General features: G+C 42.1%; 1 protein-coding gene across 35 annotated transcripts in view; it reads right to left on the bottom strand.

Moving 5' to 3' along the window:
• Positions 1-14,092, bottom strand: part of magi1b (membrane associated guanylate kinase, WW and PDZ domain containing 1b) — a 151,293-nt gene that overhangs the window by 48,142 nt on the left and 89,059 nt on the right. For all 35 annotated transcript variants that reach the window (XM_080891235.1, XM_080891268.1, XM_080891267.1 and 32 more), the window contains exons 3-7: positions 8,585-8,704; positions 6,670-6,912; positions 3,587-3,812; positions 2,650-2,732; positions 2,032-2,067 (exon numbers count right to left, since the gene is read on the bottom strand). In XM_080891235.1, coding sequence (XP_080747361.1) covers positions 2,032-2,067; positions 2,650-2,732; positions 3,587-3,812; positions 6,670-6,912; positions 8,585-8,704 — 708 coding nt within the window. The remainder of the gene's footprint in view (positions 1-2,031; positions 2,068-2,649; positions 2,733-3,586; positions 3,813-6,669; positions 6,913-8,584; positions 8,705-14,092) is intronic.

Below are 14,092 nucleotides of genomic sequence, written 5' to 3'. Positions count from 1 at the left end.
TTACCCTTTTTAATTTTCATATTTATTTCCTATCTTATTCATAGCCTTTTTTTTTTCCTTTAGGTCACGAGCAGTTGTGTAAGCATTTCACTGCATATCGTACTGTGTATGACTGTGTATGTGACAAATAAAATTTGAATTACCCCCAGCCAATTTCTGCTCTGCCCTGCGTGCAAGTAGATGGTAATTACAATCATCCAACTTGGAGAGCTTCCCTCTGCTTTTTAATAAGGAGGACCTCGGCTGGAGTGGAATCAGCTGCAGATGCAGACACACAGAAACACGCCGCCGCGGTCTACATATTAATTTATCATTTGTAAGTGAAACCAGAGCCAACAGCTCCGTGCGTGTAAGCGGCTCGGGCTTCTGTGGGTTCCGTCTTTTTCTACACCTGCTGAAGTGCATCTAAAAGCACAAGCGGCAAAGAAGAAATGCAAGGTTACGGGAAAGAGATGTCGCGAGGGTGAACGTGCAAGGCGAGCACGGTAAATTATCATTTAGATGTTTTGAACTGGAACGTTAAATGGAATGCGGTCCCGCCTGTCGTCACGCACAAATTTTAATCACCCACGTTATTTCACACTGCACTAGTTCCAGTCCGGGAGGACCACCTGTGTGTGTGTGTGTGTGTGTGTGTGTGTGTGTGTGTGTGTAAGCGCACAGAGAGGACGTTCTGTGCTGCAAACCTACTGAAAGCCTGGTTTCGCTGTGTTTGCAAACACAGATGACAACAGCAAAGACAAAGGGAGGGAAAGTCGTCGCTCATTAAGCCGTGTTTTGCTCTCACCCCGTGTCCCTCTTCCCACTTTCTAGAACATATTGTGATTTCGAGGGGGAGACGAGCGTGATGAGTTACGGGTTTAACTGTTCGCATCTCATTCTGTTGATATAGAGCTGTGATTGATTTCTCCGGAGGAAGAGTCTGCCACAGAGAGGCACTTCTCGCGCACGTGGGTGTACGTGAGAATTTGGGCATGCGTGCCGGCGTTCATAAAAAGGCTTTCGTCTGCTCGTCTCCTTCAGGGGCAGGATTTAATTGCGGTTTCTGTGCCCACCTGCATCGGAGGGCGCCGATCGATAATTATTGAGCATGTTCATCCAGTTGAGGATGTCTTGTGGACAGGGTTGGGGGGGGTTGTCTGACCTGAAGATTTAAGCGCTGTTGATGCTTAGCAATTGGAGTGGGTTTAAAAATAAAGAAATAAAAGCGTGATAGATTCTCTGTTTTCCTTGGCAGCATCTCATCAACCTGTTTGGATCTGGTGTGCTCTCTTTTTCCTGCTTTTATTGCTTTTTGCTGGAAACACCTTCTGCTGCTCGGGAAAAAAAGAGCTGGAGAGACTAAATCGAAGCCGTTTCTCTGTAGTTGAACCCTTTCATATTACATTTAACCATTTTAAACAGTGCTAATATAGAATATATTTACTAAAGCAGTAATGACGGTGATGAAAACATCCTACATTCATACAGATTTTCATCACAGTATTAGATGTGGGCGTTTATATTTTTCCCCCCTTGTATTGCACCGTGTACCCCCAAGTGAAGTCCAAACATGTCAATCATTATTCTGATATATTTCCTCTAATGGAATAATTCATTACAGGTGCATAACAGTGCGGGGCATCATCTCCAGACACCATTTATCCTGCACAGGTGGCCTCACCGCTCTGTCTGAGAGGCTAGTTAGTGTGCTGATGGGCATCAGAACAAAAAGACCTGTAGCTGTCTGGCTCAGACAGGCACATTAGGAAACCATCATTACAACAATCTTCTCTGGATCAGCTTTTTGCCTCTTATGTCTGATATGATGGCCTTCTGATGTGGGAGTGTTTTGTAAGGCTGTGTAGTGGGTGCATGGCTGGTGGCATGGGGGTTTGATGACAATTATGTTCAAGGCCGCATACAAACGCACATTTAAAAATCCCACGTACTAATGGAAGGGCAGACAAATGTCATGATGTGTCATTTCTGAATGATTAAAGTCACAGTAACCTAACTGATACATGTCAAAAAGATGAGAGAAGTTCCTACCTAGGTCATTATCCAGCTCCTCTGTATGTACCCCTTCTACTCAGTTGAGTGGACGGCACAGCAGCGCCACAGGATTGTTGTTGGGAAGGCAAAGGCAGGGGGGGTGGATTGAAGCAGAAAGACAAACATCTGGGAGTTAGGCGGCTGTAATAACAACATCTGGACACTGGGTGGCAAGATTTAACCAAAACCAGAGCAACAACCTCTGAAAAACCATGTTTACTAAAATCAGGCGGCACTAAAGACTGGATCTCTGAATGTGGTTTGACATCATAATGGAGTTGAGCTTGTGACCTTTTCTTTTTCTGTATACTGTAACAATAGACTACAAAATTGGGGAAGGCAATTAATGGAAGTTGTAGGTCTTGTTGCTCCAAGAAACAGCTGGAAGAAGAGCAAAGGTGGCACCAGCCAGTGGACTGCACACCATTTGCTGTGACCCAATACTGACACCTAAAGACTAAAAGGGTGAACCTCTCAGATGTGTTATGAGAGTCTGAGTTTTTGGGTGCGGTGTAGAAAAACATGCTCTAAACAACGGAACAAAACAAATGAAAAAATATCACCTCCTTTAGCTTACAGAAGATTTTGCACAAACATTGACAGACAGACACGTACCATCATCTTCAGATTCTTCCAGGGGTTTCTGAGGTTTGTCCAGGCACCGAGGGTCTATCCAGGAGGTCGTCCTTGTATTGTGGCTAAGCAGAACACACAAGACAGGCCAGACAAGACAAATTATTAGAGGGTAGCTAATAGACGTCGGAAATTTGACCCTGAAACAGGTGGAATGAATGATTTATAAAAAAGGAAAAAGTGACACACGGCACTTGATCATTAACTGAAAGCCCTGAAAGTCTGGTCAATATTGCTGAGAATAAACAGGAAACATTTAAATCTGAGCAAATTGGAATGCTTTTACCATGTTAATAATAGTAAAAAAAGAACATTATGATTGTTCATTTTAATGGGTGTAGAGAAGAATAACACAGCTGGAAGGATCCTAAAAAAAGAACAATATAAACGCAAGTAAGTTACAGTGGATATTTAAAGTTTTATGCCTCATATTAAGGAATTTCAAATCTATTAGAATCTGTTTGACAAGTAACAACAACAAGGAGTAAGGCATCATAGATGACCAGGTAATCTGTAATAAATTTCTTGCAGACTTTAAATTGGTTAAAGGTTCATGGCTGTAGGAGCGATGCAGGAGGAACTCTTTGGTATCCTGAATTATGCTTCATGTAGCCGCCGGTAATGTACGCTGCATTCTTTAAACTTTCATGCTTCCTAAAGCCTTCGAGTACTCTCCACAGCGACACACGTCTGTCACATTAAGATGAAACCTGGATCTGGTTTAGACGGTGCAGACGATGGTTAATACAGAAAGAGAGTCAGCCATGAGAAAATGTGTCACGTTAGATAAAGTCATGTCCCATTTTAAACAGAGTTTAATCAAAATGAAAGGAAGCTTCATTCAGCCACATTGACAGTGAACACTGATAATATCTGATTTAAGAGTAAGCACTACTGGAATCCGACCTTTGGTACTTACTCTATAAAATAGACCTCTCCGTTCTCGGTATAGGCCATCTCCCAGTTGTCGGGCAGAGGTCCCAGCGGATCCTCTGGGGGAGGATGGCTCAGGTGAGTGTGTGTCTGCTGTGTGCTCTCCGTGATGGCCGGTGGTGAGGGGGTTGTCCCAGCGTAGGACAGGTCACTCTGGCGGGGGGCGAAAGGGCGCACCGAGTGATGAATCTCGTCTAATTCACTAGAGTCTCCTGGAGGGACAAAAAACCCAGAACACACACAGCCTGGTGTCAAAAATCTGTCAACTAAAGGACGCCAGTAACACTTTCAAGGAGCAACAAGTAGCTGTGAAAACAATGAGTTAACCTTGGGACAATGGTGCGCTCCATTTCAAGCTGGGATTTCCAAGCTACCAGTTGTCAACCGGAAAGCTCCCACCAAACCCAACTCAGCAATCCAACATGGCAGCAGTGCACATAAACATGAGTGAAACTGTAAAACTTGCAATCTGCTGCACTACTGTTGTGCATCTGTGACTCGCTGAATGAGCCACACACAGAGCACTGACCGCACTTTACTAGGATGCACTCAATTAGGAAATTCCATTTGCTCTGGAAGATGGCCGAGGCAAATGGAACGCATCACGAGATCAACTAAAGAAAAATTTATTAACAACTGTCTTCAAACAAACAAGTGCTCCTGTTGATTACACTGTTTTTTTAAGTATCGTCACAAGATACAGCCTATTATGTAACCTTAAAGTCTGTGCGGTAATAGAAAAAAAACATACATTTCCTAATACATTAAGAATTATTGAAACATCATTTGAATGGGAGTTTGGAAGAATTCCAGTCATTTAGTGTATTTCTGTAATGTTTTAAATTTCCACAGGAATAAAAATATCACCTGCCTGAGCAGTCTGAATAATTTAAAGACTAAAATATTTGAAAAAAGTTTCATGAGGCTGTAAAAATCCACAACTAGATGACAAGAAAGCCTCATGTCAGTGAGTTTTTGCATCTACTTATTGAATGAAATCAGTTATGTTGCTATAGCATGTTTCCATTTAGCCCAATAACTTCCTAAAGACAGAAGTACTTTGGGCTTGTTTCTTTCCTCCTTCAGTAAAGAATGCTGAGTGGGCAGTTCACGCCTTGAAAGTGCTAGCACCTTGCTTCCTGCCGGTTCATTTCCACACTCACACTCGAGTGGCACTTGTCACACAATCACAGAGAGTTAAACAACTTCTGGTGCCACATTTGAAAAACACATGTCAGCCACAGCTTTAAGGCGGAAACTCCTTAAATTTCCTACTCACCGACTAACAAGGAAATCCCAAAAATTACTCCAGTTCATTTCTTTAATGTCAAACAAGCAGCACTGCTGTCATTTTACCAACTTAAACTTAATTTAATGGACTATTATCCCCCCAAAATCAATTTCACATATGGAATCTGCTCAGGTGTCTAATGCTCGCAGCCAGATGGCACTATTTTACATGTGTGGATGCAGATACGCAGGCAGCAGATGTAGTCAGAGCCAGAGACCACTTACTCACCAATCAAAGAAGTTCTTGTATTCTGCAGCCCCTCTCCACAGCAAAGGGCTCTTTCTCTCTCCACTTCTTTTGTGCTTTCTCCTACTTCTTTTCTGAGCTTATCCTTTTTCACAGTATAAAAACCTCCCCTGCTTGTTTCTTTCTCCCTTTTCAGTCGTTGCTTTTTTAGACTTGCCCTCTTTCTCAGTCACCTCCTCTTTCTATTTAATTTCCTGCTACCTTCTCTCCACTTCCATTCGCCTCCCACTTTATCCATCACCTCTCAAATGATTTTTCTCTCCCGCTTCTCCTCTCCCAAAAATTAAAAGTGAAAGAAAGTGATTCTCAGGCTGATCTGCAGGGTCTGTTTGCTTTGGTGTCCAAATCAGCTGAAGGAGCGGTGAGTCCCGTGAAACAAGGAGGAGTTAAAAACAACCACAGATGCTAGGTGGTTACAGGCAAAGTGTGAGAAAGAGGAAAGATCTCTTTGAAAATGCAGATAAGCATTTATAAGTGTCAGATGTGATGTATCACTTTGGGTCTTCTCTGTGAAAAGGCGGCAAATTTAATTTAGCTTTGGGTCTGCTGCCAGCCTTCTGGGTCCATTCTTTTATCTTCTGTCCAAAGTTGTATTCAAATGAATGTGAGACAAAAATGCTGCTCTTAACACCTGGCTTCAAAACATGGCTTACACGCATCTTGAGTGACCATTTGCTTTTTGATTTCAGGTGCCAAGCTCACACCCTACTTGAGAGAAGGACACACACATCTGTGCTGAGCTGGCCAGAGAAGATGAGTGCACTGTGTGGTGCCACAGCTTGTGTACACAGCTACCAAGGCGTTAGTGCGGGCAAATCAACTGTGCTTTGGTTTGGTATTCACATTATTTTATTTAGTATTTGCTTTTCTGGCTCCACTCATATAGTATTCAATACTATATTGGATAGAAATCAATTATCAGTTCCTCCAGGAAACACTTTTCAGATTAATATTTTTTATGGAGTTAAAATGAAATAAAAATGAACAGGAAATCATTTGAGATGCTTTAAAAGATCTTATTTTGTCAGATCACTTATCTGAAGTCTAACACCAATTTATGTAAAGGAGGGTTATCTGCAAGCAATCAAGTATTAATGTACTCAGTGTACACGCAAAAACAGTGCTCTGTCAGTGTTCCCTTCATGACTCAATAATGGGATATTCTCGTCTCATCAGTTTAAAATTTTAACCAACTATAGTTGTTATTCATTTAGAGTTATTCACTTCAGTCTCCCTCATGTTTTGCTAATCTGACTTGAGTAAATGTACCTTTGCAGATGGTTTAAACCGTGGCTCTTATTATGCATTTGTTATAGCAGAGGGTTATTTTCTTCAACATGGCAGCGTCCTGACAGAGCCATACATGGTCATTTATACACGTGCTGTTGTACTCTTCACTAAAAGCAAACAGCAGAGTGCTTCTTCAATGCACAAAATCATAGAGATACAATGCTCAGTGTTACTCGAGTGTCAATCTAAACTTATAAGAGACTCTCCGCCCATCCGATTTCCTCTCCTTCCTCCGCACGTACCTGTAAAGCTGCTGTTCATGTCATGGAGGTCCTCGTCGTCCTCCTGCTGCTGCTCTCCAGGCACTAATCCAGCATTGTGCATGTCATTGTAGGACTTGGAGCGTCGGGGAGTGGAGTGCTGTGAGCCCGGCAGGCTACTCCTGAGCCCGTCTGGCAGTGGGGCATCACCGCTGTTACCACTACTGCTAATCACTTTCCCACTGGGGGGCTGCACTGGTGGCTTGGGTGTCCCATAATAGTTACCTAGGTGATGAAGGAGGCAGAAGGGAAGATGGGCGGGGATCAGAAAGACACAGAAAAGAGTAGTGGGAGGGCATAAGAGGAGGGGTCGAAGGGCCTTTTGTGTGTGAGTGAAGTGTGTGTGTGTGTGTGTGTGTGTGTGTGTGTGTGTGTGTGTGTGTGTGTGTGTGTGTGTGTGTGTGTGTGTGGAAGGGGGTTTAGTCACAGTCTTTGTATACAAATTGTGAAGTTGAGTTTGTCTGTGGGAGAATGCTAATCTCCAAAGCAAAACTGCTTTTGTTCTTTTTTTGTGTTTAATCTCAAAAAAGTTTCACAAGCAGCACCCCCCCCCTCCCTTTTTTGTTTTATAACTAAACAGTTACTTTATTTCTCAAATCACTTTTTACTGCTATAGCTTAATTAGGCTGATATTTTCTAAGTCAACCTTAAACACCAGTTTCTCAGATAACAGATACTCTGACACATGCACAGCACCTGCTTTCCTCCATAAAAAATCCTCTCCATTTCTTCAGTGCCAGTGCAACATTTTGGTTTAACTGAAAAATTCAAATTCAAACACACAGAAAATCACTCATGCTCATCCAAAGAGTAACCAGGCAGAGGTAAAGAGACTGTACCATCTGCAGACCAGCATCTAAAGCCACAGTCTTAATGAGCGAATGGTGTTTGCTCCAAAATATAAGTAAGCTATACTGAGCTAGTCTAATTATTTTGCATTGGCTTGAGTACAATTAATCAACCATGCTCACAGACCTAAAGGATAAAATAATTAAATTCTAGAAGCCGATAGTTACAGATGATTCATAGTTTGAACTTTACATTATCAGAGGTGAAGATATAATAACAGCGAAAAACCTGCAGTCAAACATGATGGAATTATCCAAGAGGATAATGTTTCTGCTTTTCTGTAAGAGCAAAACACCCAGGTTTACACCATGCACAGACTGAAGAAGGTGGACTGATGTTTACATACTGTAGTTTCAGTTGTCAGTTATTATACGCAGTCTCGAACCACATTTTAGATCCTAACCAAGCTTCAGACTTTACTCTCACACACTTCAGACCTGTCTGAGTTTGACAGGCATTTCAAAACATTATGTAATAGATATGATGGGAAAAGCAAACTACATGACGGTTAACTTGTCATGTTGCAGAGCTCTGTGTGTGCCCTCTGCTTAGTAAAGACACGGAGGCTTTTGTGCTCTCTGCAAGTTTCATTATGGGCGTATCTTTGTGTGGAAATAAATAAAGTTTAAAAACTCGCTCAGAATAAGAGTAAAAGCTGTCTGAGATTTTATAAAATGGGTCTGTGTTGAACAAATGTTCTGTGTAGAAGTATACGCCTGTGCCTTTGTATCTCTTCCAGGAAACTGTTAGCTCAGTACGGTATCTAAATGTTATTCAGTTAATTTCAACCTTTACACTGTGTCTCTTATTCAGAAAAATAGCAAAAGCTCCAACAAACTACAAAACGAGTCTTCTAATACAATACAAGCAGCAGGTTTTAAAGTGATTTAAACCCTGTTTGTGTTATATTGTTGTTGGTAGAGATGGGAGGCTCGATCTGCTGGTTCTACTTCTAAGATTCACCTGTCCAGGTGTCTGCAGGACAGTGGGGTTTTTTTTCTTTTATAGTTGGCAAGGTCCAACAACTACAGCAACCTTTCTAATTTACCATCATATGTTCCTATCTCCAAGAGGGTCCCACTTTTCTCCAATTCCAGGAATTGCTCTACTGAGAGGAATTCGTAGTCCACGCCAGGAACTTCTCCTTCACGTGGGGCACGGGTAGTACCTAGACAGAAAAACAGAGAGAAACGTAAAGTTAGACGACTTCTTTTTTTCCCATTTCATTATGTGACATTTCATCACCTTGGGAATCTGAGTGCTATGATGTCAAATGAACTGCCATGTGAACCCTTTGGGATTTCCCACACACACTCGTTCCACCTTCCTCCCCATAATGCTAATCTTTCTGTTCCTATATCCTCTCGTTTAAGTTGTGCATATATATCCACATGCATTAGAAGCCTCCATCGCAATTGGTGCAGAGCGAGTTGCAAACAGCAGAGCCTAAAAAGAATGATTATCAATTGTCTGCTATGATGTTATTTCTCGGGTGGGGTGTGAAGTATTGTAGTGGCACCTCAGTGAGAGCCTGCCATATGTGCCGGGGTGGAATGGGAGTGTGTGTGTCTGTTTCTGAATTGGCATGCAGCCTGTGAAATTCTAGCACTTGCCTTTAATGGCTGCAGACAGTTGGCCGGTGTGGCACCAGCGGTAAACAGCTTTACACATGAAACGCTGTGTTTCTATTTAACCATTCAATGTTTGCCTGACTAATGCGATTTCCACGCTATTGTACGCGCCGCTCTGAAGTTCTCTTTAGCGTTATCTCACTCTCTACCTAATTGATTTTATCCTACTCCAAAAATCGAATTATTCTGGCACAAATAAAAGCATCCAGTGCCCATGGCAAAATATCTTTTTCTTCTATTTAGTGACAGCAGAGGGCTTTCCCTGCTTTGCCTTCTTCCCTTGAAACCCCTTTCTTCCATCTCCCGATCTGTCTTATCTTGCAATCATTTTGTCTCCAGTGGGCTGCTAAGCAATAAGCTGGTAAAAATAGATGTGTGAGAATACGGGGAGAGGCTCCCACTGCAGCCACGTTCGGTGACACTGGTGATAAATCACAGATGCGCACATCCTAACTCGAGCAAGCGTACAATGCACACAGAGAGTTTCCACGTCTGAAGATAATGAATCCCTTATACAAATATTCTTGACGTGCATCAACTCAATCATCTATTACAGTATATCGCCTATTCTATCACGGTTATATGCCATTGTATGAAGGACACAGACAGGGATAATCTTCTTGTGCATTACCAGAATTCGCAAGTAGCGCCCGCAAACATCTAATCGCTTGCGCACCAAGAGGAAATTGATTTAAAGTCAATCGGATACCAGTCGCTCTTTGCACGTTCCCAGGCAGAATTTCTTTTTGCCGAATGTCAACCGTAAAGAGTGCTCAGACAAGCCGGAGTGTCCAGCCGACTGTCAGTTCGCTTCGCATACAAAAGCGGCCATTGATTCGACTCCATTTAGACGGTGCTGCTCTTAGAAAACTAAATAGGAAGAATTGTGACCAGTGTTTCAAAGGGGGTGTTAAAAAAAAAAAAAGGGAGAAAAAAAAGCAGAGCCTTGGCTTATACCCAGGGTTGAGACACTGTTATCGCTATAGGCCTAATTAATTCAATATCCCCTCCCCACAAAAGCTCCATTGACCAAACTGTGGAATGGTACGAGCAAGAAAGACAGGTTGAGAGCCGAGCATAGAGACTCCTGCAACTGTGCTAAGAGTTAATGTAATCCAGCTGCTGGTGCACACAACGAAGCCTCGGAGGGTGTTCATCTAAAGCTGGCTGCCTTGGGGCTTAATGGTTTCAGCGTATTCACGAGTTGAGTTGGGTAGGTGGGTGTTATGTAGAAAGAAAAAAAATTTTTTCATCATTAGCATTTCAGGAAGATGATCAAGGAAAAATGGTAAGACACTGGCAGTCACACTGTAATGCTGCCGCTGCATCAAAAACATCCCTCCAAAAAACTTAAAGCATTGCAGCCTGCAACTGTATGACACACACAGCAATGAAAAACTGTTTTTTATAAGGACAGAATAGAAACATTTAAGTCATTTATGCTTCTACAAGCATCCCGGGCCTGAGTTTCTGCTAATGAGAGGAATAATACAATGTGGGCAGGAAAGTTGCTAACTTGTGAGAGAAAGAAGTTTGTTTTCCAGTTACAACTTCTTTAGCTTCACAACTTCCTTGTCAAAAATAGGACCACATAGTTATGGCTCCATTAGAGAAAGCATGCACGATGTAAGGCATGACACGCCAGCATTTACATCACGCACAGTCGGTTGACCCTCTGAATGGTACTTCCTGTGGTCAGTTTTGGAAAGCATCGATAAAGCTGCTCACCTAAACTGTTCAACTTACATTCCTGCAGGATACTGAGCACTACCCATTAACACGTTGCATCCCACTTCAAGATACTGCCACACTTCCCCTGAATACTGAACTTACCACTAACTGTGTGGAAATTCTGCAAAACACTACATTTCAAGCAATGTCAAGTTTCTTTTTCTGAAGTATGCAGTGGCTGTGACTAGTCAATCCCAAACACCTTACCTAATATCAATAGCTTCAAAACATGTGTATACAACAGCCATCATAGAGGTTGTACACAACAAAATGAAGGAATTGACGTCTTTTTAAGAACAGAATTCATCAGCAATCCATTTATAAAATTAGTGAGAATAAAAAGGTCCAAAAGCGAACACATAACCTCAACCTCCAAACACAATCTCGACAGACCGAGTAGAAGGTTTTTAATTTTATATTAGATTAGTGTGTCAACTACCTTAATCTCGCACAGCTGAGCTAACACTTATTTTAGGTGAAACTGCAAAAAAGCCAATAAGCCTGTGTTTGAGGGTCAGCACGGAGGCTTGGGACTAGTTTTATTCAGCAAGGGGCTCTCTGCTGTGATTGGTGAAAATATAATAATGCATATCTGACTGAAGGGTATTTAGACCTGTCCTCACAGACACTTCACTACAAGGGCAACTATCACTGCTACTACTGCAAATGGAGTAAAAGAAGCAGTACTATAAGAAAAAACACTTGCCCATAGTGAGAGCAGGGGTCCGTGTGCATGTCTGCACACAGAGCAGGTCAACAGCCTCAAAAATACTGTCGCTGTCATAATGTGTGTTTTTTTAAAAAGTGTGGCTTTAAAGCTCTGCTGGTTTTTAATTTCTCCATTACCTGAAAGTGCTTTCACTAGAGCTTATATTTGTTTGTTAATATGTGTATGATTGTTGTTTAGAAATATGTACACGACTTTTATTAATTACACTTGTTCAATTGCTCTTTAATTCACATATCTAATCAATGGCAGTGCATTCGGGTGTGTAGATATAATCAAAGCAACCTGCCCGAGTTGAAACTGAGTGTCAGAATGGGGGAATAGAGGTGATTTAAGTGGTTGGTGCTGCCAGATAAACTCTTGTGAGCATTTTAGGAACTGCTGATCTACTGGGAGTTTCATACACACAACAATCTATAGGATTTACAGAAAATGGTCTACAAAAGAAAAGATTTAATGAGCAGTGATTCCCTGGGTGAAAAGTCTTTCTTGGCGTCAGAGGAGAATGGCCTGATTGTTTTGAGCTGTCAGGAAGGCTTAAATAATGACTTGTTTCACTTTTTGTATTCAGAATAGCATCTCTGAATTTGCAAAACATCAAATGAAGCAGATGGTCTAAAAGCAGGAAACCGAGGCTACATATTCACATGGGCTGGGACATGAGAAGATGGGAAAACGTTGACTCGTCTGATGAGTCTCGATTTCTCCTGCAACATTGCTGGGGTCAGAATTTGACATAAACAACACGGAAGCAACCGGTTCATACTGCTGGTGCAATCGGTTGGGAGATATTTTTTTTAGCACACGTCGGGCCCCTTAGTACCAACTGACCCATCTTCTGGTGGCTGCTTCCAGCAGAATAACACACCATGTCACAGAGCGCAAATCATTGGAAAGTGCTTTCTTGAACATGACAGTGAGTTCACTGCACTCAAATGGCCTCCACAGTCACTGATTTCAATCAAACGGGGCTCCTTTGGGATGTGATGGAACGAGAGATTCACATCGTGGATGTGCAGCCGACCAATCTGCAGCAGCTGTGTGATGCTGTCATATCAATATGGATCAAAATCTCTGAGGAGCATTTCCAGCATCTTGTTGAATCTCTGCCATAAAGAATTAAAGCAGTTGTGAAAGCAAAACTGGATTCAAACATGTACTTGCAAGATGTAACTAATAAAGTGGCCATTAAGTTATATGCAGTATTTTGTTTTAACTTGGGGCCCACTTGCAAGCAAGATATTGATCACAATTAAACTTCTTAATTAAATAAATAAAATAAAAATACATTTGCATATCCTCCTGGTAAAACAAACCACTTTGTGTAGGATCAAGACTTTTTGCGCATGTTTGTGTGAACATATGGAGCTGTGCCTGACCTTTATTCCTTCCTGTCCGCCTGACTATCCGATTGTCTGTTCCTTCCCACAGATAAGAAACCAGCAAGCTGAGCCCAGCAGAAGGTTGACTCAGATACCCACAGTCAGAAGCAGTCTTCTGGCTCATATGTGAATGGCAAACATGCGCGCACACACACACACACACACACACACACACACCCACCCACCCCTTTTGGCCTGTAATAGTATAAACAGGTTTGAGAAGCAGACACTTCCTACTCAGTGTCCTTGTCATAATCAGCAGCTGTTCCCCCTCTGCCAGCCAAAACATGCATATGTAAGTGCCCGCACACAGACAGTGGGGAGGGAGGTGTCACCAAATGGCATGGTCTACGGATAACGGGGGTGTGGGTGGAGGGTAATCACCTAATGGAGCTTTATGCAACGATCTCCTTTGCAGCACACACATACACTCATAAACACCGCTTCATTATCATAACAGCTACAGAGGGGGCGCTGCCCTGTCTAAGCCGTGTACCACCTATGGCGATCGGATCAGACTCTACGAGGAGAGCAACTTAAATTCAGCACATCTGTACTTATTGGGTGCGGGGTGGAATGGATACTGGCCACCTTTGCTAAAAAAATGTTTTTGAAAAGTCAATGATCATATTGCTTCGATGCCCCTTAACTTATTGGCCAAATAATTAAGAAAAGTAAAAGCAGAAGGTAGACAAGAAGCAAAAAGGGAGACAGAAAAGATATACTGAAAGCATTCAGATGAGGCAAATAGTCAACATGGCACCCAAACTAGAACAGGTATTTCCACCCAAAAAATTTGATAAAATAAACAAATAGTGTAAATAAAAGTGGTACTAATGATTTTAACTAATATTGGATCAAAACATGGCTTATGGCAACTTAACTGTGTGAGAGCACAACAAGATGAAAGTCCTTTGAAAAGGAAGTTTTAAGGCTTTTGAAACATGAACACATTTATTATCGGCTTACTTTAGTATTTCAAAGCGTTCCGGCAAGGCCTGTAAAACTTCTGTGATTTTTAATGTTGCCATCCTCAACAGTTGGCAACATCATGTCCACTATCAAACATGGCCATGGCTGGCTTT

The sequence above is a fragment of the Rhamphochromis sp. 'chilingali' genome, assembly GCF_963969265.1.
Source record: "Rhamphochromis sp. 'chilingali' genome assembly, chromosome: 9".
NCBI lineage: Eukaryota > Metazoa > Chordata > Actinopteri > Cichliformes > Cichlidae > Rhamphochromis > Rhamphochromis sp. 'chilingali'.
The sequence above is the reverse complement of the archived record's forward strand: the minus strand, read 5'-3'. Positions and strand labels throughout refer to the sequence as shown.